This window comes from Somniosus microcephalus, chromosome 2, assembly GCF_052327205.1.
Source record: "Somniosus microcephalus isolate GS21.2 chromosome 2, FLI_Smic_1.0, whole genome shotgun sequence".
Lineage (NCBI taxonomy): Eukaryota > Metazoa > Chordata > Chondrichthyes > Squaliformes > Somniosidae > Somniosus > Somniosus microcephalus.
In genome coordinates this window covers 135,707,375-135,732,212 of record NC_140988.1, presented here as the reverse complement: position 1 = coordinate 135,732,212, position 24,838 = coordinate 135,707,375, and the positions used below count along the sequence as shown (strand labels likewise).

Here is a 24,838-nt window from a genome sequence, read left to right as displayed (position 1 = left end):
GGTCACACACGAGTTCTGCAGAAGACTCAGATGAGGACTTTGATAGAGCAGGCTACAGAAGGTGGTTGCTGGGTATGCACAATGAAATCCTTGGTGCATTGGGAAGCCTGCCAGAAAGCCTATGTGCATTGTCAAGGAGCATGGAGGAGTCCAGCACCAACTTGGCACAGGGCTTTGTGCAGAGCTTGGAACCCATCTTTTCCAGCAAGGAAGTGGTGGCCAACTCCATTAGCACACTTGTGGACCCAACCATGCTGTAACGTCTGATGGCCAATGTCTCAGCTTCCATTGCAGCACAAGCAGCAGCCACCCAACGTCTGAGTGCTGCAGTGGAAGCTCAGACTGCTCTCATGCAAGGTCAGCTTTCTACCATGCACGCTCAGACTGTTGCCATCATGGCTGTGGATTACAATGGTCAAAGGGACTTGCAGTGTCACAGCAGTCCAGCAATCTGTCCTCCAACAGATTACTAGGATTGCTGAGTTGCTACCCCGGGGGAGTGGCAATGGCTCCATGGAACACGAACCTGCTGTCCTCTCTCAGGATGACAGCATTCGTCCTCCCACCACTGCCACTCTGTCAGTGCCCTTGCTGTTGTCTGTCAGCCAGCCAGCCAGCCCAGACTGCTACTGCCTATGCCGAGATGGTGCAGTTCACAGACGGCCCAGAATTGCTCGAGGCCGTCCTGCAAGGCCATCTGCAATCTCCTCTACTGAAAGTCAGCAGCCTTCCACCAGCTATGCTGCAGCCACTGGGGTAGCACTACATAGGAGCACTGGGACAGGCACTAAGGGAATGCACAAGGATGTTTAGTTTATATTTGTATGATTTGATTTATAAATTTGGTTCCAAATGTTTATTTTGTGGAGGCTTTTATTTTTGTATTGTGGCCAAGCTGACGCTGTGATGGTCAGTGACAGAGGGAAGGTAAGGTGTGGAACTGTTGGTGAATCGGGTTTGCGGTTACCGGTATTGTACTCTGATGAGTTCTTCACGGACAGCCCAGGCACAAAAGTGGCTGTCTAGGTTGCCTCATCCCTTTCTCTTCCTCAGCTGCGCGCCGTGTAGCTGGTGGCAAGGGCTATGCCCTCACGATGGCGAGGTTGTGCAGCATACAGCAGATCACCACAAATCACGACACCCATTCTGCCAAGTACTGCAGGGCTCCTCCAGAGCGCTCCAGGCAGCGGAAGCGTTGTTCCAGCATGCCAATGGTCTGCTCTATCACATTTCGTGTGGCAGCATGGCTTTCATTGTATGCATGCTGTGCACGTGTGCGTGGATTGCACACCAGAGTCATCAGTCATGTCATCAGCAGATACCTCTCGTCACCCAGTAGCCACCCTTTGGTTTGCCATGGTGGTTGAATTGCAGCTGGCACAGTGAACTGCAGCAGAATCAAGGCATCATGACTGCTGCCAGTCATGATAGATGGAGAGATTGATAGATTTTTGAATATTAAGGAAATCAAGGGATATGGGGATAGTTCAGGAAAATAGAGATGAGGTAGAAGATCAGCCATAATCTTATTGAATGGCAGAGCAGGCTCGAAGGGCCAAATGGCCTACTCATAAGAACATAAGAAATAGGAGCAAGAGTAGATGATTTGGCTCCTGGAGCCTGCTCCGCCATTTAATGAGATCATGGCTGATCTGATCTTGGGCTCAGCTCCATTTCCCTGCCCGCTCCCCATAATCCATCACTCCCTTATTGTTCAAAAATCTGTTTATCTCCACCTTAAATATATTCAATGACCCAGCCTCCAAAGCTCTCTGGGGCAGAGAATTCCACAGATTTATAACCCTCTGAGAGAAGAAATTCCTCCTCATCTCAGTTTTAAATAGGCGACCCCTTATTCTGAAACTATGCCCCCTAGTTCTAGATTCCCCCATGAGGAGAAACATCCTCTCTGCATCTACCTTGTCGTGCCCCCTCAGTATCTTATGTTTCAAGAAGATCACCTCTCATTCTTCTAAACTCCAATGAGTATAGGCCCAACCTTTCTTCATAAGTCAACCCCTTCATCTCAGGAATCAACCTCATGAACCTTCTCTGAATTGCCTCCAATGCAAGTATATCCTTCTTTAAATAAGGAGGCCAAAACTGTATGCAGTACTCCAGGTGTGGTCTCACCAATACCCTGTACAGTTGTAGCAGGTCTTCCTTGCTTTTATACTCCAACCCCCTTGCAATAAAGGCCAACATTCCATTTGCCTTCCTGATTACTTGCTGTACCTGCATGCAAACTTTTTGTGTTTCATGCACAAGGACCCCCAGGTCCCTCTGTACTGCAGCATTTTGTAATCTCTCTCCATTTAAATAATAATGTGCTTTTTTATTTTTCTTACCAAAGTGGATAACCTCACACTTTCCCACATTATACTCCATCTGCCAAATGTTTGCCCACTCACTTAGCCTGTCTATATCCCTTTGCAGATTATTTGTGTCCTCTTCACAACTTGCTTTCCCACCTATCTTTGTATCATCAGCAAATTTGGCTACATTCACTCGGTCCCTTATTCCAAGTCATTAATATAGTGATGCGCTATCAATTACTCATAAAAGACTGAGAGTTAAGAGAGTAACTAAAGGCTTTTATTAACAAAAGAATGAAGGTCTGCCTCGAGTGGTCGACCGGTCCAGAAATACAAAGGGCTGGGGAGCAGTCACCTTTATACTAGGACTTGTGGGAGGAGTCAGCCGAGGCATGTACACAGTGGAATACAAACAGTGGTTTACCACATTCACCCCTTGTTTAAAATTGAGTCCGGCGGGGTGAAGTGTATTAAAAGTTAGTGTATTGGAGTCTCTCCGGAGGTCTTGTCTGCCGCTGTGATCGGCGTGGCGACGGCAGGGGTAGTGGAGCTTCCGGCGTCGAGTCCTGCGTGGGCTGTGGCACAGGCGTGTCGTCCTCGTAGATGTCGAGCGGGTCGCGGGGCCCAGGCCTGCCGTCTGCTGGGGCTGGATATCGGATCGTGGGGGGGGGGGGTAGTGAGTAGTGGGTTACTGCGGCCCCCCGAGGGTGCAAGGTCTCTTATGGAGACTGTGTCCTCCCGCCCGTCCGGGTATGCAATGTAAGCATACTGGGGGTTGGCGTGGAGGAGGTCAACCCTCTCGACCAGGGGGTCCGTTTTATGGGTCCTCACGTGCCTTCTCAGTAGGACCGGCCCTGGGGACGTCAGCCATGGCGGTAGCGATGTCCCCGATGTGGACTTCCTTGGGAAGACAAACATTTTCTCATGAGGGGTGGCGTTAGTGGCAGTGCAGAGCAGTGACCGAATAGAGTGGAGCGCATCGGGGAGCACATCCTGCCAGCGGGAGGTTGGAAGGCCCCTAGACTTTAAGGCTAGCAGGGCGGCCTTCCAAACTGTCGCATTTTCTCTTTCCACCTGTCCGTTCCCCCGGGGGTTGTAACTGGTGGTCCTGCTTGTGGCAATACCCCTAGTTCGCAGGTACTGACGGAGTTCGTCGCTCATAAACGATGAGCCCCGGTCGCTATGGATATAGCTGGGGAAACCGAACAGGGTGAAGAGGTCGTTCAGACATTTAATGACCGTGGCACTGGTCATGTCCGGGCAGGGGATGGCGAATGGGAAACGGGAGTACTCATCAATAATATTGAGGAAGTACACATTGCGGTCGGAGGAGGGGAGAGGCCCTTTAAAATCAACGCTCAGGCGCTCGAAGGGGCGAGTGGCTTTTATCAGGTGGGCCCTGTCTGGTCTATAAAAGTGCGGTTTGCACTCAGCGCAGACTTGGCAGTTCCTGGTCATGGTCCTGACCTCCTCAATAGAGTAAGGCAGGTTGCGGGCCTTGATGAAGTGGAAGAACCTGGTGACCCCCGGGTGGCAGAGGTCATTGTGGAGAGCCCGCAGTCTATCGATCTGCACACTGGCGCAGGTGCCACGCGATAGCGCATCCGGGGGTTCATTGAGCTTCCCGGGCCGGTACAAGATCTCGTAATTGTAGGTGGAAAGTTCGATTCTCCACCTCAAGATCTTGTCATTTTTGATTTTGCCCCTCTGCTTGTTGTTAAACATGAAAGCAACTGAACGTTGGTCAGTGAGCAGGGTAAATCGTTTTCCGGCCAGGTAGTGCCTCCAATGACGCACAGCCTCCACAATCGCCTGGGCCTCCTTCTCAACAGCGGAGTGTCTGGTCTCCGGGCCTTGGAGGGTTCGTGAAAAGAAGGCCACGGGTCTCCCCGCCTGATTGAGGGTAGCGGCCAGGGCAAAGTCGGACGCGTCGCTTTCCACCTGGAAGGGGATGGATTCGTCCACTGCGTGCATGGTGGCTTTGGCAATGTCTTCCTTGATACGGTGGAAGGCTAAGCGGGCCTCTGCCGTCAAGGGAAAAGGGGTGGACTTGATCAGCGGATGGGCCTTGTCCGCATAGTAGGGGACCCACTGGGCATAATAGGAGAAAAACCCTAGGCACCTCTTCAGGGCCTTGAGGCAGTGGGAGTTCCATAAGGGGACGCATCCGGTCGGGGTCGGGGCCGATGACTCCATGTTCCACAACACAGCCTAGGATGGCGAGGCGGTTTGTGCGGAATATGCACTTCTCCTTGTTATATGTCAGGTTCAGGAGTTGGGCGGTGCGGAGGAATTTTTCGAGGTTTGCGTCATGGTCCTGCAAGTCACGGCCGCAGATGGTCACATTGTCCAGATATGGGAAAGTGGCCTGCAACGCATTTTGATCTACCATCCGGTCCATCTCCCTTTGGAAGACGGAGACCCCGTTGGTGACGCCAAAGGGAACCCTAAGGAAGTGGTAGAGGCGGCCGTTTGCCTCAAAGGCAGTATACTGGCGGTCCTCAGGGCGGATAGGGAGCTGGTGGTACGCTGATTTCAGGTCAATGGTCGAGAAGACGCGGTACTGCGCGATCTGGTTGACCATATCAGCTATGCGGGAGAGTGGGTAGGCGTCCAGCAGGGCGTAGCGATTTATTGTCTGGCTGTAGTCGATGACCAGGCGCTGCTTCTCGCCGGTCTTAACGACCACAACCTGGGCTCGCCAGGGGCTGGTGCTGCCCTCAATAATCCCTTCCTTCAGGAGCCGCTCCACTTCGGTTTTAATGAAAACCCTGTCCCTGGCACTGTATCGCCTGCTCTTTGTGGCGATGGGCTTACAGTCGGGGGTGAGGTTAGCAAACAGTGTGGAGAGGTTGCACCTGGTGCGCGGCGGGCAATTTGGGAGCTGCTGGCTGCGGACTGTGAGTGGGGGTAGGGGTCCACCGTACGCCATCGTAACACTTTTAAGGTGGCACTGAAAATCTAACCCCAGCAGGACGGCAGCGCAGAGGTCGGGCAGGACCAGAAGTTTAAAATGATCGTACACGGTCCCGTCTACTATGAGTGTCACTACGCAGTAGCCGCCGATGTCCGCCGACTGGGACTCGGAGGCCATAGAAATCCGCTGGTGCACAGGCAGGACTGGGAGAGAGCAACACCGCACCGTGTCGGGGTGGATGAAGCTCTCCGTGCTCCCAGAGTCAAAAAGGCAGATTGTATCGTGGCCATTTACCTTAATGTCCATTGTGGAACTGGCCAGCTGGTGCGGTCTCGCTTGGTCCAGTGTAACGGATGCCAGCGTAGGGGTCAGTGTGTCGCTGCGGGTATCAGATGAGGCAGTGTTGGGGGCCTGCTGCGTTCCGGCTGTCGTCCAAGATGGCGGCGTCCATGATCCCCATGTGGCTGGAGGCGTCCAAAATGGCTGCTGTACTGGTGGTTCGCACATGGCCGGGGAGGCCCAAGATGGCGGCCCGCATGGCCCACACGCGGCGCTGCTGGGGTTCGGGGTGGCTTTGGCCCTGCAGACGTTAGCATAGTGTCCCTTCTTCCCGCAGCCCGAGCAGATCGCGTTTTTTGCCAGGCAGCGCGCTCTGGGGTGTTTTGCCTGGCCACAGAAGTAGCATTTCTGGCCTTGGGGCACTGCTGTCTGGCCTTGGGACACTGCTGCGGTAGTTGGGCCGTTGCTGGGGTGTGGCTGGGGTGGCACGGCGCTATGAGGCGGTCCTACCGTGTCCCAGGCTGTCATTCCCCGCGGCGTCCACGGTGCAGAGGAGTAGGCATCCATGCCCCGGTAGGCTGCATCCAGTGATAGTGCGAGTTCAGAGGCCTTGTTGAGGTCGAGGTCACTCTGCTCCAACAGTCGCTGTCGGGTGTAATTGGATCTGTGGCCCGCTACAAAAGCGTCCCGGATAAGTTCCTCTGTGTACACGGCGGCCTTTACATCCTTACAACCACAGGCCCGGCCAAGCACAGACAGTGCCTGAAGGTATTCCACGGTCGATTCCCCAGGTTGTTGTTTACGACTCCCCAGAAGGTGCCTGGCGTACACTTCGTTCACTGGGCACGTGTACTGGTCCTTGAGGAGCTTGATAGCGTCCGCGTACGAGGTCGCGTCTTGGATGACCGAGTACACTCGGTGGTTCACTTTGGAGGTCAGGACATCCAGTTTGTCCTCGTCCGATTTGATTGCTGCGGAGGCGGTCAGGAATTTTTCGAAACACTTAAGCCAGTGAGTAAACTTGGTGGATGAGTCTGCCTCCCGATGATCTAAGTCCAGGCATGCTGGTGTGAGGACCTTCTCCATTATAAAAATTTTGTTAATAAAATTGATGCGCTATCAATTACTCATAAAAGACTGAGAGTTAAGAGAGTAACTAAAGGCTTTTATTAACAAAAGAATGAAGGTCTGCCTCGAGTGGTCGACCGGTCCAGAAATACAAAGGGCTGGGGAGCAGTCACCTTTATACTAGGACTTGTGGGAGGAGTCAGCCGAGGCATGTCCAGGCATGTACACAGTGGAATACAAACAGTGGTTTACCACATATAGATTGTAAATAGTTGAGGCCCCAGCACTGATCCCTGAGGCACCCCACTAGTTACAGTTTGCCAACTGGAAAGTGACCCATTTATCCCGACTCTCTGTTTTCTGTTAGTTAGCCAATCCTCCAACCAAGCTAATATATTACCTCCAACCTCGTGAGCTCTTATCTTGTGCAGTAACCTTATCTGTGGCACCTTATCGAATGCCTTCTGGAAATCCAAATACACTACATCCACTGGTTCCCCTTTATCCACCCTGCTCGTTACATCTTCAAAGAACTCCTGCTCCTATTTCTTATGTTATGTTCTTATGCCAGGATATCGGGCATTGACCTGCATGATTTGCTGCCTATAGTCACACACTAGCTGGATGCTGAGGGAGTGGAATCCCTTTTGGTTCCGGTATATGGCAGAGTTGAAAAGCGGTGCACACAAAGCGATGTGTGTGTAGTCAATGGCACCCTGCACCATGGGGAAGCCTACAATCCTAGAGAAACTGTGTGCTTGCTCCGCCTGCTGCTCTCTGGTAAGAGAGAATGAAATGCAGTCAGCTCTCTTTGAATGGAGATCCTAAGTGACCTCCCTTAGGCAACAGTGGACGTCAAACTGAGAGAGGTTGGAAATATCTCCAGCTCCAGCCTGGGAGGATCCAGACGCATAAAAGCTCAGCAACACGGTTATCTTCATAGCCACTGGCAATGTAGTCTTTGCCTTGCTCTGAGGTTGCTGTTGTGGCTGCAGCAGGTGGTAGATTACAGTGAGGACGTCCTTATTGAAGCGCAGACATCTCACACACTGTTGCTCCCTGAACACACTGGGCAGATATGGCCTCCTGCTGAGCCCTTCTCCTCCTCCCTCTTCCAGCAGCTTGTCCTGCTCTGCATGGCCTCTGTTCATTCTCCAAGTTATGCTGTATTCCAAGGGAAATTTCTACTAGTGCACTCATGTTTGGCAGCAAGAGGTTTGTGTAGAAGCCTTGAAGTCAGCAAAAGTCCATCAGCACCTGCCACACCAATCCCTGTGGACTTTTGAAACAACTGTAGAAAGCACCAAACACTTGTAGAATCATAGCAACAGCCAGAAGAATCAACCAGCAACTAGCCTGTAAGTAGTTGATGATCCCTTTAAATAGCACTGGTGGGGGGTCCTTCCAAGGACTTCAAAGGTGAATGGGAACGACTGGAGAGCGCCAAACCTCGGGAGACTTCAAACATGAGCGAGAGCGGCTGGAGAGCGCCAAACCTCGGGAGACCTCAAACATGAGCGAGAGCGGCTGGAGAGCGCCAAACCTCGGGAGGTTTCAAAGGTCGGCGAGAGCGGTTGGAGAGCGCCAAACCTCGGGAGGTTTCAAAGGTGAGCGAGAGCGGCTGGAGAGCGCCAAACCTCGGGAGGTTTCAAAGGTGAGCGAGAGCGGCTGGAGAGCGCCAAACCTCAGGAGGTTTCAAAGGTGAGCGAGAGCGGCTGGAGAGCGCCAAACCTCGGGAGGTTTCAAAGGTGAGCGAGAGCGGCTGGAGAGCGCCAAACCTCGGGAGGTTTCAAAGGTGAGCGAGAGCGAGAGCGGCTGGAGAGCGCCAAACCTCGGGAGATTTCAAAGGTGAGCGAGAGCGGCTGGAGAGCGCCAAACCTCGGGAGGTTTCAAAGGTGAGCGAGAGTGGCTGGAGAGCGCCAAACCTCGGGAGGTTTCAAAGGTGTGCGAGAGTGGCAAACCTCGGGAGGTTTCAAAGGTGAGCGAGAGCAGCTGGAGAGCGCCAAACCTCGGGAGATTTCAAAGGTGAGCGAGAGCGGCTGGAGAGCGCCAAACCTCGGGAGGTTTCAAAGGTGAGTGAGAGCGGCTGGAGAGCGGCAAACCTCGGGAGGTTTCAAAGGTGAGCGAGAGTGGCTGGAGAGTGGCAAACCTCGGGAGGTTTCAAAGGTGAGCGAGAGCAGCTGGAGAGCGCCAAACCTCGGGAGGTTTCAAAGGTGAGCGAGAGCAGGTGGAGAGCGCCAAACCTCGGGAGGTTTCAAAGGTGAGCGAGAGCGGCTGGAGAGCCAAACCTCGGGAGGTTTCAAAGGTGAGCGAGAGCGGCTGGAGAGTGCCAAACCTCGGGAGGTTTCAAAGGTGAGCGAGAGCAGCTGGAGAACGCCAAACCTCGGGAGGTTTCAAAGGTGAGCGAGAGCGGCAAACCTCGGGAGGTTTCAAAGGTGAGCGAGAGCAGCTGGAGAGCGCCAAACCTTGGGAGGTTTCAAAGGTGAGCGAGAGCGGCTGGAGAGCGCCAAACCTCAGGAGGTTTCAAAGGTGAGCGAGAGCAGCTGGAGAGCCAAACCTCGGGAGGTTTCAAAGGTGAGCGAGAGCAGCTGGAGCGCCAAACCTTGGGAGATTTCAAAGGTGAGCGAGAGCGGCTGGAGAGCGCCAAACCTTGGGAGGTTTCAAAGGTGAGCGAGAGCGGCTGGAGAGCCAAACCTTGGGAGGTTTCAAAGGTGAGCGAGAGCGGCTGGAGAGCGCCAAACCTCGGGAGGTTTCAAAGGTGAGCGAGAGCGGCTGGAGAGCGCCAAACCTCGGGAGCTTTCAAAGGTGAGCGAGAGCGGCTGGAGAGCGCCAAACCTCGGGAGGTTTCAAAGGTGAGCGAGAGCGGCTGGAGAGCGGCAAACCTCGGGAGGTTTCAAAGGTGAGCGAGAGCGGCTGGAGAGCGCCAAACCTCGGGAGGTTTCAAAGGTGAGCGAGAGCGGCTGGAGAGCGCCAAACCTCGGGAGGTTTCAAAGGTGAGCGAGAGCGGCTGGAGAGCGCCAAACCTCGGGAGGTTTCAAAGGTGAGCGAGAGCGGCTGGAGAGTGCCAAACCTCGGGAGGTTTCAAAGGTTAGCCGGGGCTACAACGGACCACTGAGTGTAAAGAAGTAAAAAGTAATCGAAGTGTGACATCACCAGAAAGCAGATAAGTGATTGGTTGGTAAGTATTTCTCTCCTCCTCGCTTTTTTCCAAACTTAATTTTTGTGGTTTATAGTTTCTAAGGTCTCTGTTGTGTAGCAGGAGTGCTAGTAACCATGGGTCCTTGAGTATATCATTTAATTGTAGTAATTAGTGGTATTGATTTGATTTAATTTAAATTAATTAAAGGGTAAGTCATGGCAGGACAGCTCAGCCCCGTGGCATGCTCCTCCTGCACAATGTGGAAAATCTTGGACACTTCCTTTGTCACTGACAACCACGTGTGCAGGAAGTGTATCCAGCTGCAGCTACTGGCAGACTGCATTGCGGCGCTGGAGCTGTGAATGGATACATACTGGAGCATTCACGATGCTGAGGACGTCGTGGATAGCACGTTTATGGAGTTGGTCACACCGCAGGTAAAGGCTGCACAGGCAGGAAGGGAATGGGTGACCACCAGGCAGAGTAGGAGGCGCAGGCAGGTAGTGCAGGGGTCCCCTGTGGCCATCCCCCTCTCAAACAAATATACCGCTTTGGATATTGTTGGGGGAGATGGCTTATCGGGGCAAGGCAGCAGTAGCCAACTTCCTGGCACCATGGATGGTTCTGCTGCACAGGACGGGAGGAAAAAGAGCGGGAGAGCTATAGTGATAGGGGATTCTATTGTAAGGGGAATAGATAGGCGTTTCTGCGGCCACAAATGAGACTCTAGGATGGTGTGTTGCCTCCCTGGTGCAAGGGTCAAGGATGTCTCGGAGCGGCTGCAGGGCATTCTGGAGGGGGAGGGTGAACAGCCAGTTGTCATGGTGCATATAGGTACCAACGATATAGGTAAAAAGAGGATGAGGTCCTAAAAGCTTAATATAGGAAGTTAGGAGGTAAATTAAAAAATAGGACCTCAAAGGTAGTAATCTCAGGATTGGTACCAGTGCCACGTGCTAGTCAGAGTAGAAATAGAAGGATATTTCAGATGAATACGTAGGTAGAGGAATGGTGTAAGGGGAAGGGATTCAAATTCCTGGGACATTGGAACCAGTTCTGGGGGAGGTGGGACTAGTACAAACTGGACGGTTTGCACCTGTGCAGGACTGGGACAGGTGTCCTAGGGGGAGTGTTTGCTAGTGCTGTTGGGGAGGGTTTAAACTAAAATGGCAGGGGATTGGGAACCTGTGCAGGGAGATAGAGGAAAGGGAAGCAAGGATTGAAACAAAAGACAGGAAGGAGAAAAGCAAAAGTGGAAGGCAGATAAATCAAGGGTGTAAATCAAACAGGGCCACAGTAAATAATAATTCTAAAAGGACTAAGAGTGTTAAAAAAACAAGCCTGAAGGATTTGTGGCTTAATGCGAGGAGCATTCGTAATAAGGTGGATGAATTAGCTGCGCAAATAGATGTAAACAAATATGATATAATTGGGATTACGGAGACATGGCTCCAGGGTGACCAAAGCTGGGAATTCAACATCCAGGTGTATTCAATATTCAGGAAGGACAGGCAAAAAGGAAAAGGAGGTGGGGTAGCATTGCTGGTTAAAGAGATTAACACAATAGTAAGGAAGGATATTAGCTCTGACGATGTGGAATCTATATGGGTAGAGCTGAGAAATACCAAGAGGCAGAAAACATTAGTGGGAGCTGTATACAGACCCCCAAACAGTAGTGCTGAGGTTGGGGATTGCATTACATGGGAAATTAGAGATGCATGCAATAAGGGCACAGCAGTTATCATGGGTGACTTTAATCTACATATAGATTGGGCTAATTAAACAAGTAACAATACTGTGGAGGAGGAATTCCTAGAGTGTATACGGGATGGTTTCCTGGACCAATATGTCGAGGAACCAACTAGAAATCAGGCCATCTTAGACTTGGTATTATGTAATGAGAAAGGATTAATTAGCAATCTTGTTGTGCGAGGCCCCGTGGGGAGGAGTGATCATAATATGTTACAACAGTGGCTAATGGAATTTAACCCTGAAAAGTGTGAGGTGATGCATTTTGGAGGGACTAACAAGGCAAGGGAATACACAACGAATGGCAAGACCCTAGGAAAGACAGAGGATCCTTGGTGTGCATGTACATAGATCCCTGAAGGCAGCAGAACAGGTGGATAAGGTGGTTAAAAAGGCATATGGGATACTTGCCTTCATTAGCCGATGCATAGAATATAAGAGCAGGGAGGTTATGATGGAGCTGTATAAAACGCTGGTTAGGCCACAGCTGGAATACTGTGTGCAGTTCTGGTCGCCATACTATAGGAAGGATGTGATTGCTTTGGAGAGGGTGCAGAGGAGATTCACCAGGATGTTACCTGGGCTGGAGCGCTTCAGCTATGAAGAAAGACTGGACAGGCTGGAGTTGTTTTCCTTGGAGCAGAGAAGGCTGAGGGGGGCACCTGATTGAGGTGTACAAAATTATGAGGGGCATAGATAGGGTAGATAGAAAGGAACTTTTTCCCTTAGTAGAGGGGTCAATAACAAGGGGGCATAGATTCAAGGTAAGGGAAAGGAGGTTTAGAGGGGATTTGAGGAAGAACTTTTTCACCCAGAGGGTGGTTGGAATCTAGAACTCACTGCCTGAAAGGGTGGTAGAGGCAGGAACCCTCACAACATTCAAGAAGCATTTGGATGAGCACTTGAAATGCCATAGCATACAAGGCTACGGACCAAATGCTGGAAAATGGGATTAGACAGGGCTTGATGGCCGGCGCGGACGCGATGGGCCGAAGGGCCTCTTTCTGTGCTGTATAACTCTATGACTCTAATTCTTCATTAATATGGAGTGTGAAGTAGTTGACTCAGAGACTAGGGTCCTGAATTTAAACAAAGGAAACTACGATGGTATGAGGTACGAGTTGGCTAGGATGGATTGGGGAATGTTACTTAAAGGGTTGACGGTGGATAGGCAATGGCAAACATTTAAAGATCGCATGGATGAACTACCGAATTTGTTCATCCCTGTTTGGCATAAAATTAAAACAAAAAAGGTGACTCAACCGTGGCTAACAAGGGAAATTAGGGATAGCATAAGATCCAAGGAGAGGACATATAAATTGGCCAGAAAAAGCAGCAAACCTGAGGATTGGGAGCAGTTTAGGATTCAGCAAAGGAGGACAAAGGGATTAATTAAGAGGGGGAAAATAGAATATGAGAATAAGCTTGCAGGGAACATAAAAACTGACTGTAAAAGCTTCTATAGATACGCGAAGAGAAAAAGATTGGTGAAGTCAAGCATAGGTCCCTTGCAGTCAGAATCAGGGGAATTTATAAAGGGGAACAAAGAAATGGCTGACCAATTAAATACATAGTTTGGTTCTGTCTTCACAAAGGAGGATACAAATAACCTCCCAGAGATGTCGGGGAACATAAGGTCTAATGAGAGGGAGGAACTGAATGGAATCAGTGTTTGTAGGGAAATGGTGCTAGGGAAATTGATGGGATTGAAGGCTGATAATTCCCCAGGGCTTGATAATCTACATCCTAGGGTATTAAGGAAGTGGCCCTAGAAATAGTAGATGCATTGCTGGTCATCTTCCAAAATTCTATAGACTCGGGCCCTGGATTGGAGGGTAGCTAATGTAACCCCACTATTTAAAAAAGGTGCTAGAGAGAAAACGGGTAATTATAGACCGGTAAGCCTGACATCGGTAGTGGGGGAAATGCTAGAGTCCATTATAAAAGATGTAATAGCAGAGCACTTGGAAAACAGTGACAGGATCGGACAAAGTCAACATGGATTTACAAAAGGTAAATCGTGCTTGACTAATCTACTGGAATTTTTTGAGGGTGTAACTGGTAGAATAGATAAGGGAAAACCAGTGGATGTGGTGTATTTGGACTATCAGAAGGCTTTCGATAAGGTCCCGCATAAGAGATTGGCGTGCAAAGTTAAAGCACATGGGATTGGGGGTAAGGTACTGACTTGGATAGAGAACTGGTTGGCAGACAGGAAGCAAAGAGTTGGAATAAACAGGACTTTTTCCGAGTGGCAGGCAGTGACTAGTGGGGTACAGCAGGGATCGGTGCTAGGACCCCAGCTATTCACAATATATATTAATGATCTAGAAGAGGGAACTAGATGTAACATCTCCAAGTTTGCGGATGACTCAAAGCTGGGTGGGCATATGTGCTGCGAGGAGGATGCAGAGAAACTCCAGTATGATTTGGACAGGTTGGGTGATTGGGGAGATGCATGGCAGATGCAGTATAATGTGGATAAATGCGAGGTTATCCACTTTGGTGGCAAAAACAGGAAGGCAGATTATCTGAATGGCAATAGATTGGGAGAAGGGGAAGTGCAACGAGACCTGGGTGTCCTTGTGCACCAGTCGCTGAAGGTAAGCATGCAGGTGCAGCAGCCGATTAAGGCGGCAAATGGTATGTTGGCCTTCATAGCGAGAGGATTCGAGTACAGGAGCAAGGATGTCTTGCTGCAGTTGTACAGGGCCTTGGTGAGACCACACCTTGAGTATTGTGTGCAGTTTTGGTCGCCTTATCTGAGGAAGGATGTTCTTGCCATGGAGGGAGTGCAGCAAATATTCACCAGACTGATACGTGGAATGGCAGGAATGACGTACGAGGAGAGATTGGGTCGATTAGGCTTATATTCGCTGGAGTTCAGAAGAATGAGGGGATCTCATTGAAACTTATAAAATTCTAACAGCACTAGACACACTAGATGCAGGAAGGATGTTCCTGATGGCGGGGGAGTCCAGAACCAGGGGTCACAGTCTAAGGATAAGGGGTAAGCCATTTAGGACTGAGAGGAGGTGGAATTTCTTCACCCAGAGAGTGGTGAACCTGTGGAATTCTCTACCACAGAAGGCAGTGGAGGCCAATTCATTAAATATATTCAAGAAGGAGTTAGATATATTTCTTAAGGCTAAGGGGATAACGGGATATGGGGAGAAAGCAGGGACAGGGTACTGAATTTGGATGATCAGCCATGATCTTACTGAATGGTGGAGCAGACTCGAGGGGCCAAATGGCTTACTCCTGCTCCGATCTTCTATGTTTCTATGTTTCCTGCTGCTGATCGAGTGTTCAGCTGTGCGATGTTGAGAGCGTTAGCTGGGGGGTTGAGCACCAAAATAGCACTGCAGGCGTCAAATCAGCGTCGCACCAATTTGGTGTCCAGCACATTTTGGCTCACGAGTGTGCGGGTGCCGCGGAAGCAATTTTAGAGCTCTAAGGGCACTCATTGCACCCAAAAAACAGGCGTTAACGATGCCAATGTTGTGCCGTAACTCTCCACATGTCTCGGTCTCGACTTTTTTTTATATCTCCGTGTTTATAGCACAATGGGTTTGAAGTGTTTATTGTTAGGACATGCTAATAAATTGCTTTTTTAGTGTTTGGGCATAACATTTTTAAAGAGGAACTCATTAGTGTTTTAATCACTTTCCATTTCAGTGCCAGTGACCTGGATTTCAGCCCGGAGGTATGTTCCGTGCTGGGTGGCTGTTGAGGTTTGGGAAACCCGAACGTATGGGTTTCCCAAATGTCCTGCAGTTTTTAACTGCAGGGTTCCTTTCATTTTTTTGTCAGGTTCCTGCCCACAGGCAGCCTGATCGACAGGCTGGAGGCCTGTTGGGCAGGGAAGCCTGCTTCACAAAGCCAATTAGGTGGGTGTAGTGGTGAGGTTCCCATCGTTTTGGTGGGGGGAGTGGAGGGTCAGGTCAGATGGTGATCAGTGTAGGTAGTAGATGGTGGTCAGGGCGAGGGGGAAACAGACAGATCGCGATGGAGGGCAAGGGTGTTGCGGGTTTACTGAGTAGTTTGTTGGGCCTGCAGGAACCACCCCTGCTTCGCCTGGCCCACAAGCAATGCTGTAATGGCAGTCATCTCATGGAATCAGCCCTTCTCGCCTCCTTTCAGCTGCCAGGTTTCCTGAAACCTGGTTGACAAGAGTTAAAAATAGAATGACTGTTAAAATGAAGGCAAGTAGCCTCATTATAATATTAAAATTATCTACCCGCCTCCTGCGAACAGATTGGCTTGCCCGCCCCTCGTCCATTAAAACCAGAAGTGGGCGGGCTCGAGGCAGGTTGGCTTCCGGTTTCAGACTTTGTGAATTTTATCCTCTGACATGACCTCAACCCTACTGTTTTTAAGGAGTTAAGCCCATTATGTGTAAAAACCATGAAAATACACTGCTTCTACAAATACAACCCTTGAATCCAACTTTTTTCCAAATCCTGTGGAAAAAAATAAATAAATCGCAAAACATGTTAAAATTCCCTTAATCCTTACTAGGGAATTACATGATTCAATCATTTTGCTCTGCTCGATTTACGTATCACTTGTGAACTAAAGTTATGAGGTCATTCTAGCAACATACAAGCGGAGAAATCAGGGATTTATATTCATACACCATCAGCTCCTGCACTCGTGAGGACTAAACAAGATGAGGTTCAATGAGACTGAAAGATGTCCTTGCCAACCTGATGGGACATCGTTATAGGTGTTGATTGAGACCAAGTTCACAACTGGTATAGATCCTTTGGTGACTGTTCAGACAGATCAACATCTGCACCCATTGGGCTGAATGCAAGTTTTACAATCAGGAGGTTGATCAATTAGTTGTCTGGGATGAACGGACAGGAACCAAACCAAAGTGAGCTCCAGTTGGATAAAAACTAAAAAAAAAAGCAGAACAGCATTTAAACTTTCAAAAACAGCTTTTATAACCGTAAGAAATACTTGACATGTTTCCACTTGAATACATAAAACAAATAGATAGTGGAGGTCCCACTGTATTTAAGAATGGAGAACACCCACTCCGCAGTGGATGTTAGAAATTGCCAGATGATTGGGAGAATACTCAAATTTGGTTTTACACATATGGTGCAATAGCCGAGGCACAATAATGAAGAAAAGTACTTTAAAAAATGACATACTGAACTGGAATTTTCTTGGGCTTGGAGGTAGGAAGATATTGGGGAGAGCCATGGCTACATTTAAATAATGTCTTACAGACTTTGTCTTGTGGAAGTTCTGGCAGAGTATTGGGAAGGCAGACAATGGTGATTCCACTGTATATTAGTGGATTGTCCATGGTTAAGGGGTCAGCCATGGCTCAGTGGGTAGTGCTCTCGCTTTTGAATCAGAAGGTTGTGGGTTCAAGCCCCACTCCAAAAACTTGAGCACATAGTCTAGGCCGATACTTCTCTGCAGTACTGAAGGAGTGTTGCACTGTAGGAGGTGTCGTCTTTTGGATGATGTTAAACCAAAGCCTCGTCTGCCTCTCAGGTGGATGTAAAAGATCCCATGGCACTATTCAAAAGAAGAACATGGGAATTCTCCCAGTGTCCTGGACATTTATCCCTCAATTAACACCTAAAACAGATTATGTCATTTATTTAATTGTCACTTGTGGGGCCTTGCTGTGCACAAATTGGCTGCTGTGTTTCCTCTCTTACAACAGTGACTACACTTCAAAAAGTACTTAATTGTCTGTAAAGCACTGAGATTGTGAAAGGTGCTACATAAATACAATTCTTTTTTCTTTATGGCTTTTCCCACAGAAAGTCAGGACAAAGCGAATATCTCTCAGGATGAGTTAGTGTGGGGATCTGCAGCTTCTGAAGCTCCATCTAATGGTGGAACTATGCAGCTGCAGATGTGATGGGGTCTCAGAATGGTGATGTCCAAATAAATAGAACATTTAACACATTTTTGGTGGAACCTGCATTTTCCAATACACTATCCAACAGTTGAGATTGCTGATGATGAAAGTAGAAAGAGAACTGAATACATGCCCAGAACGGACTCAATGGGGGATGGTCACCAGACGCATGGTGCCAAATTCTTAAAGTGATAATGTGCTTGGGTGAGTTTTCTATTTACAGGAAACTTCGCGATATCCGGCACCGACGGGACTGGCGTGATGCCGATCTATGAAAACTTCCGGACAGACCAGCGCTAATGTTGAAGGATACGGAGGTTTTCATCTCCGTATCTGACAACAAACACTGTTGCTTAGCAACAGCTTGTAAACAGTCGGCCCGTACCTTGGAAGCGTCTCTGTAGCTTAGCAACAGCTTCAGAGAGGCTTTCCAGAGACTGACTGTTTAAAAAAATGCTAGAAGGAAAAAAAAGAAAAAAACCTAACAAAACGGCTGCTGATTTCTGCCGTTAGATCGAGGTTTCCGGACATACAACCTCCGGATAAACCAAAGTTTCCTGTAGATGGCAGATTTTCCTATTTGCTTGTGGAGAATTATGAATAAAAGCAATTAGCATTTAGACAATTTCTGAACATGCTAAGATTAACTGGTTGGAAATATTTTTGAATGGGCACATCAGGTGAGTATTGTACTCAATTTCTATGAATGTTATGGGTTACTGGACCAAAGCCAGCGAGCTCTGTATGTGAATATAATTAGATTTCTCCATTTTGAAAAAAATTCATTTATTCGGTTTTTAAAAAACATGCACTAAATAAGTATTTGCCGCCTGTAACATCACTGAACAAAATATGTCAGTCAAGTACCTGAACACATTAAAAAAATAATCTGCAATATATCAGGTACATCAGTGTAGTAAAACACAATTTTATCTGGCTAGATTATATGGAGTGACAGTTCATCACAAACTACATATTTAAAGCATGCATTTAAAGCTGTAATACACCATAGATTCACTTCGCAGTTGTAAAGAATTTAAATGCAATGTTTCATGTACCAAAATTCACATGTGGTGTATGTTTAAAGCAGGAATTTAAATGACAAAGCTAACAATTCCACAATACACAAAGCACATCAAAATTAATCATGTTTTCTTAGATAACAGGGGACTGAGATTGCCTGCATAGCCTGATCCTTCAGTTTGTATGCCGAGTGGGTATAATAGGGCAACCCATTCAGACTTAATGTCATCTCTTCACAACCATCATAGTTTTAACCTGGTGTAGTTCCTGAAAATTTCATTCTCATTTTGTTATAAAAATAAAAAAGGATAGACTTCTGCATTTAAAAAAAAAAGCTCAACTGATACTAAAATACATCAACATAACAGATATGCAGATATGCACATGCTTCTGCAGCTGATAGTGCGATTTACTTAGGACGTAAAGTCAATTTGATAGCTTTTGAAGCCAATTTCTCAGTAATTTATGGTCCCATGGCTTTTTGCTACTAGTTCACGGGGATTTTTTTTGTCATCCATTCTACATTTATCAGTTGTGTCCTAATTTGTCACTACCGGACATACATTTGTTCTGCAATTTATTGCTAAATGCTGTACATGGTAATATCTTTCATTGAAAGTGATCCATGAAACAGGTAAGAAATTGTAGGGGAAGAAGAAAAAGTTCAGAATTTTAGTAAAAAACTACAGGATAATAGCAATCATCTAAAACAAACAGAACATTCTGCTTTAGTTCCTTTCAAGGGCTGTGTGTGAAATAAATTCAAGCATTGCTAATTTAATTCCTAGTGGATGCAAGTCTGCTTACAAGCTGGTGCTCTGAAAGTGGCAGCATTACTATGCATTCACAGATATTTGTGCACAATGCAGGGAGGCGTTCAAATTTTAGTGGGAGTTGGAACATGAGATTAGTGCAGCTGGTATAACCAGACCACATTTTTCCCCCCTTACATATTGGCATGCTGTCAGACTCAAAAGGGTTAGAATCATCTTGGCGTATTTTGATAGTACACACAGTGGATTGGGATCACAGTGCTGAAGTTGACAGAACGTTGCTCTACCACAGGATCACTACTTTGAGTGGGTCTTGGAGGAGCTTTTTATTCAGCAACCCTTTGCTGGGATACCTACACTACATTTATGTCACTAAAAAGAACAAGACTACCAAGGGCACAAAAAATACAAATATCTTCAAAACAACCAAGTCAACACACTGTATTTAAAGTCTGAACTTTAAACACAAGGCTGAATTGAGATATTGCAGCTTTAAAAGACTTTGCAATGTGCTTTAAATTGGAAAACAACCTGAATATACAGCATCTGATTTAAAGGCAACCACACTGTACTTCGTTCATTACAAAATGTTTTTCATGACGAGAATGCACAACCATTTCCTGTGTACACATTGCCTGTGTACATTTTGTTCTTATGGATGTATTACTCCATGGTTAAATAGTATATATCAAAAAAGTAGTAAAGTAGAGCGGTGATTAATTCAGACTGCGATTCTGAAATCCTGCTCCCATTGCCATTTCAACTAAATCTACTTTAGGCTTCTACAGACACTGTCATCACCGAGCAAATCCTCCTCTATGGGCACCTCCTCGACCTCGGAATCCCCCTCTTTCTCCTCTGAAGTTTCCTCGGTTTCTTTCTCTTCCCCTCTCCCCACGTCCTGCTGAAGGCCCACCTCTTCCTCCACCTCTAGAGGCTCCACCTCCTCGATCAGATTTAGACTTTGGAGGTGGTGACTTGGGGCGAAGTCTCTCAATCTCCTCTGTACAACCAGTCAGGTGCACATTTGTACCAGTAAAGTATGAACTGTAAGCTTCAGCATTAAAGTTACTGTTTGTAAGACTTGGACCCACAGTGAGCCATCCTAATGGGAGGAAAAAGGAACAATTAGAAAAAGTGAAACAAATGCAAATTTATTTCAAAACCATGAAAATTAAAGTTAAGACAGTTGTAAATATCAAATTCAAATAAAAATAATTAAAAAAACACTAGGAAATCCAGGAAAGTAAGACAATCCAGTTAATTGACCTTTAAAAGATACGGCCATAACATTTGGATAGACAACATCATGAGATTTAGGGATGTATTTTACATCAGAATGTTACTGATGATTAGCCACTCCCCTCCATTAAATCATCACTTTTAAAGGTTTATAATAATGAGCACCTCAAAACTAGCTCTTCATACAAGTATGCTATATAGACAGATCAGACCAATTGGTTTTATTGTTTGTAAAATACCTGCTACACAGAAAACGGATGGTTGAGAGATTTGAGTACAATACTCAGAGTCTGGATGACATCACAACACCATTGGAAGTGACACTGTCTATAAACATCAGTCAAGTCTCGGGAATGTGCTGAGAGTCTTGAACAAAAACTCAGCAATTCCCCCCCCAACCCCGCAAGTATTTTCTGCCACTCACATCTCAAGTTTTCTGACCAGATTTGCATCCTTTATTTTTTAATTTTACTATGTAATGGCTACAATATTTTGGCATACAATTTACATTTATAGGAATGTAATTTTTTTTAATTTTTTTTATTTTTTTTTAAGAAAAGCATATACTAAACCATAGCTATAAAGCAATTTGTTGAAAAATGTCATTTTACTTTATAACAATTGGCTGTGTATTTACTAAACTTGCATCCTGAAGCATATATCTAATAACTTAGTAAATACTTGTTGTAATGAGTTGTAGTTATTAATTTCATGTTTCTAGAAACTACATTAGCAATTAACATTAGAAAGTCAACTGCAGAATGTATTAACTGGAGTCAAGTTAACAGATTTCCCATTAAATGATGAATTCTGTAAGTGTGTTTTAAGAGAAACTTTTATTAAAAACGTCTCAGTTGAGGCAAAACAGAACCCATTTCAATGGAACAAACTACAGTAAATTTGATTAATCAAAGAGCTAGTGGGATGTAAACAAGTTTAAAAATCTAAATTACTCAGGACTTTATTTCATTTGAGTTTCTGCTCTATATATATTTTGCCACAATAAATCAGGAAGAGAATTTAGCTTACTTCATAAATGATCGAAGCTTGTTTACAAGCTTGTATGAGCACCTAGCATTGTAATGGTTTATTGAAGAAGTTTATGAACTCCCTTAAACTCTTACATGGTTTGAGGTCAATGAGCAATTTCATTATAATTTAAGTTTAAACAAATGTTTTATGACCCTCAATTACAGCAATACATCAACCTCCATAATTTGTTCCAATAAAGCTTAAATTGATGTGTATTCATCATGCTATGGGCTATAAAACCCCAGGCCAGCAGTTTGTTCTTTGTATAGCAACAGCCTTTAACATCAATGAATAATCAGCACCAGCACAATGGTAATAGCATATCTCTACACTGTATGTCACTGGTACACTGGAATTATTGGCCCAGAAATTCGGGTTGGGGGCTTCCCGCGGGTGCAAGCCCCCGACCTGCACTTATCTTCCGCGCCGGCAGTTGAGCTGTAGGGCCCCGTGGAATTCCGCTCCGGGGCCTGGCCCAGCTGCCGATGCGCTGTGCTTGCGTCTCCCAGGGGCGTAGTTAGTGCGATGCGTCCCCTGGGATCACGTGAGCCATGGGCAGCCAATCGGAGGAGGGAAAAGCCCATTCATAAGATTGACAGGAAGACCTGTCAAAACTTATAAATACTACGGGCCCCAAAATAGCAGTAAACACTCAAATAATTTTTTTTTTTTTTTTTTTTTTTTTTAAAACCACACTTTTTAAATAAACTATAAATTACATTAAATAACTATTTCAAACAATAATTTAAATTTTTGAAAAAAATAATTTTATATTCTAACGGGGCTAAAAATAAACTTACCTTGCTTTAAAGTATTAAAAAATAATAAACCTGTGGAAAAAATGTTTTAATTTTAATTAATTGACCACTTACCTTGCAAAAAGCAGGCCTCATGCCTGCTTTTTAAATGTGTAAATCCTGCAGGCTTACCCTCCCGGGAAAACCTGTAAAAAAAACTAAGTTCAAAGCGCACACGCAGCCTCCCCTGTGCGCGCGTTCGACCTCTGAACCCCTTCGTTCAGAGGATCGGAAGTGGCGGTTTCCCGCGCATGCGCAGTGCATGCAGAAAACCGGCACTTCCATTCGGCCTACGGGTGAGTACCCAGTGCGTACTCACCCGTGGAGACCCGAATTTCTGGGCCATTAATAAACAACTGGTGCAGCAACTTTCTATTCAAAGCAGTAGTTTTTTGTTTGCGAATACACATCTGACTGGCTATGGGCTTGAATCATTTTTAATTTGGCATAATCATCTATAGTAATATACATGGTCAGCTTCTGAATTCACAGGTTTCATTTTGTTTTATTGCAGATTATAAAGTCAAACACAAATCTAGTTCCTGCAACCATATTACACTATTTTGGTTACCTCATAGGAACAGAACAATTATTAACTAGTTATAATTTGGAACTGTAAGAATTTTTGCATCTTTCAAAGTGTAAGCTATTAACTAGAATACAAGAATTTTTAGCAAAAAGTCAGTAGGCCTAAAAAACCCTTTTCAAATGATCAACTCCACCATCTCACTATATCCCTCAATCGCTCTTGTGTAATAAACACATCTAATGATCTCTTCAACCCATTTAACAGTCTGCTTCAAAGGCAACTTGTTCTACAAGTTTATTACCCATTGGCTAAAAAAAGTAATGCCTGATTTTTTTACCCCAGCTCTTCTGTCTGATATTTTTTAAACCAGTGAACAATTTGCCTGATTAAATGTTGTCAAACCCTTCATTACCTTGAATTAGCTCTCCCTGAATCATCTTTTTCCACACAAAACAAAGACAACTTCCTTAGCCTATCCTCATAAATTAAATTCTTCATTGCTTACTTCTGTACCTTTTCAAGGGCATTAATACCCTTCCTTTAATTAGGTGACTAGACTGCATAAATCAACTACAGAACCCTCCTCAAAATTTTTTTTTTTTTTTTTTTTTAAATAAGCCACACTACCTCCATTAGTGGGCTTGCTTAAAGTTTCTTGGCCAGTGTTCTTTTTGGACAGCTCTGGGCTCGAGACTAGGTCAGGCCAGGCTCCTTTTCCAAACATAATGGTTGCCAGATTAACCCAGGGTCTCTCTCATTCTTTTCTCGCTTCACCAAAACAGGTGTGGATGTTTTGCTCGGCCCTCTGAGATGAAGTAACAAATTGATTACTGTCCTCAGTCGTTGTGGCAACATTGAACACCTCAAACCCCTCTCTGTCTCTGATCTTTAAAGATGGATGTATAACTAGAAACTGCTATAAAAAAGGTACATGGGATTCCAGATTTTATACATAATAGAATAGCAAGTAGTAATGTACAAAACATTGGTTAAGCCAGAGTTAGAGTGTCAAATGCAGTTCTGGGCAGCCCATTATAGAAAGAAATATCAGGAACCATGGAAAGAGTACACTAGAATGACACCATGATTCACTAGAACAACACTAGGAATGAGAGGTTAAAATTATAAAGAAAGGCTTGAAATAAAATTGAGCTTTTCCCACACTTCTCTCTTGGCAAGTTATTTTAAAGGAATATATTGGTTTCCTAGTTTAATATGTGCTTAATCAGAGGACACTACTATGGAGTGCTACCCTATTTACACTACTTTGTTATTGGTGTACTATTTTCACTAATTGCACAGAATTGAATAGAGCTATCCATAGAGTTGGCATCATGCTACATTTTCAAACAGGCTTCTTGCAAACATCCTGCTTTATTACTTTTATCTTATAAACTGATAAAAATTGCAGCTACTTTATGTAGAATTAACATAAAAAGCACAATAATGAGGATAGATTTATAAAGATCGTTTATTTCCCTCCAATTTCCCCCTCTCCTCTTTAAAGGTAGTCAAACAGGCACCAGCAGACCTCCAGTACTTCATTTAAGTGATTAATTTTCAAGGAGAAGCCTGGATGCCGAGTGTCATCTGGCTACTGAACCACAGCAGCATCACAGAAGAGCCCACTCCTGTCCTATCTTGATGGCCAAACATTTAGACGGATACATGGTGTGGTGGATATTGTACAGGATTAGCAAACCAAAAGGTTATGCGTTCACATCCCACCATGCCAAGTTGTGAAACTGAATTCAATAAATCTGGTAAAATAGGCTGGTGCCATTAAAAAAAAAAATCATAAAAGCTGCCAGACTGTCATCAAACCCAGCTGGTTCACCAATGTGTGACACAGAAGGAAACTTGCCATGTCATCAAGCCTGGCCTACACATGACTTAACTTAAAAAGTACAATAATGAGGATAGGTTTACAAAGATCATTTATTTCCCTCCAATTTCCCCCGTTCCTATTTAAAAAGGTAATGCCTACACACATTGGCCCAGAAATTCAGGTCGGGGGCTTCCCGCGGGTGCAAGCCCCCGACCTGCACTTACCTTGCGCGCCGGCCGTTGAGCTGTGGGCCC

The 24,838-nt window shown here is 46.1% G+C and overlaps 1 protein-coding gene across 1 annotated transcript in view; it reads right to left on the bottom strand.

Moving 5' to 3' along the window:
* Positions 1-18,129: 18,129 nt before the first annotated feature.
* Positions 18,130-24,838, bottom strand: part of mettl14 (methyltransferase 14, N6-adenosine-methyltransferase non-catalytic subunit) — a 104,597-nt gene continuing 97,888 nt past the window's right edge. Inside the window, exon 12 of the mRNA XM_085965120.1 lies at positions 18,130-20,261. Coding sequence (XP_085821246.1) covers positions 19,954-20,261 — 308 coding nt within the window. The 3' untranslated portion in view covers positions 18,130-19,953. The remainder of the gene's footprint in view (positions 20,262-24,838) is intronic.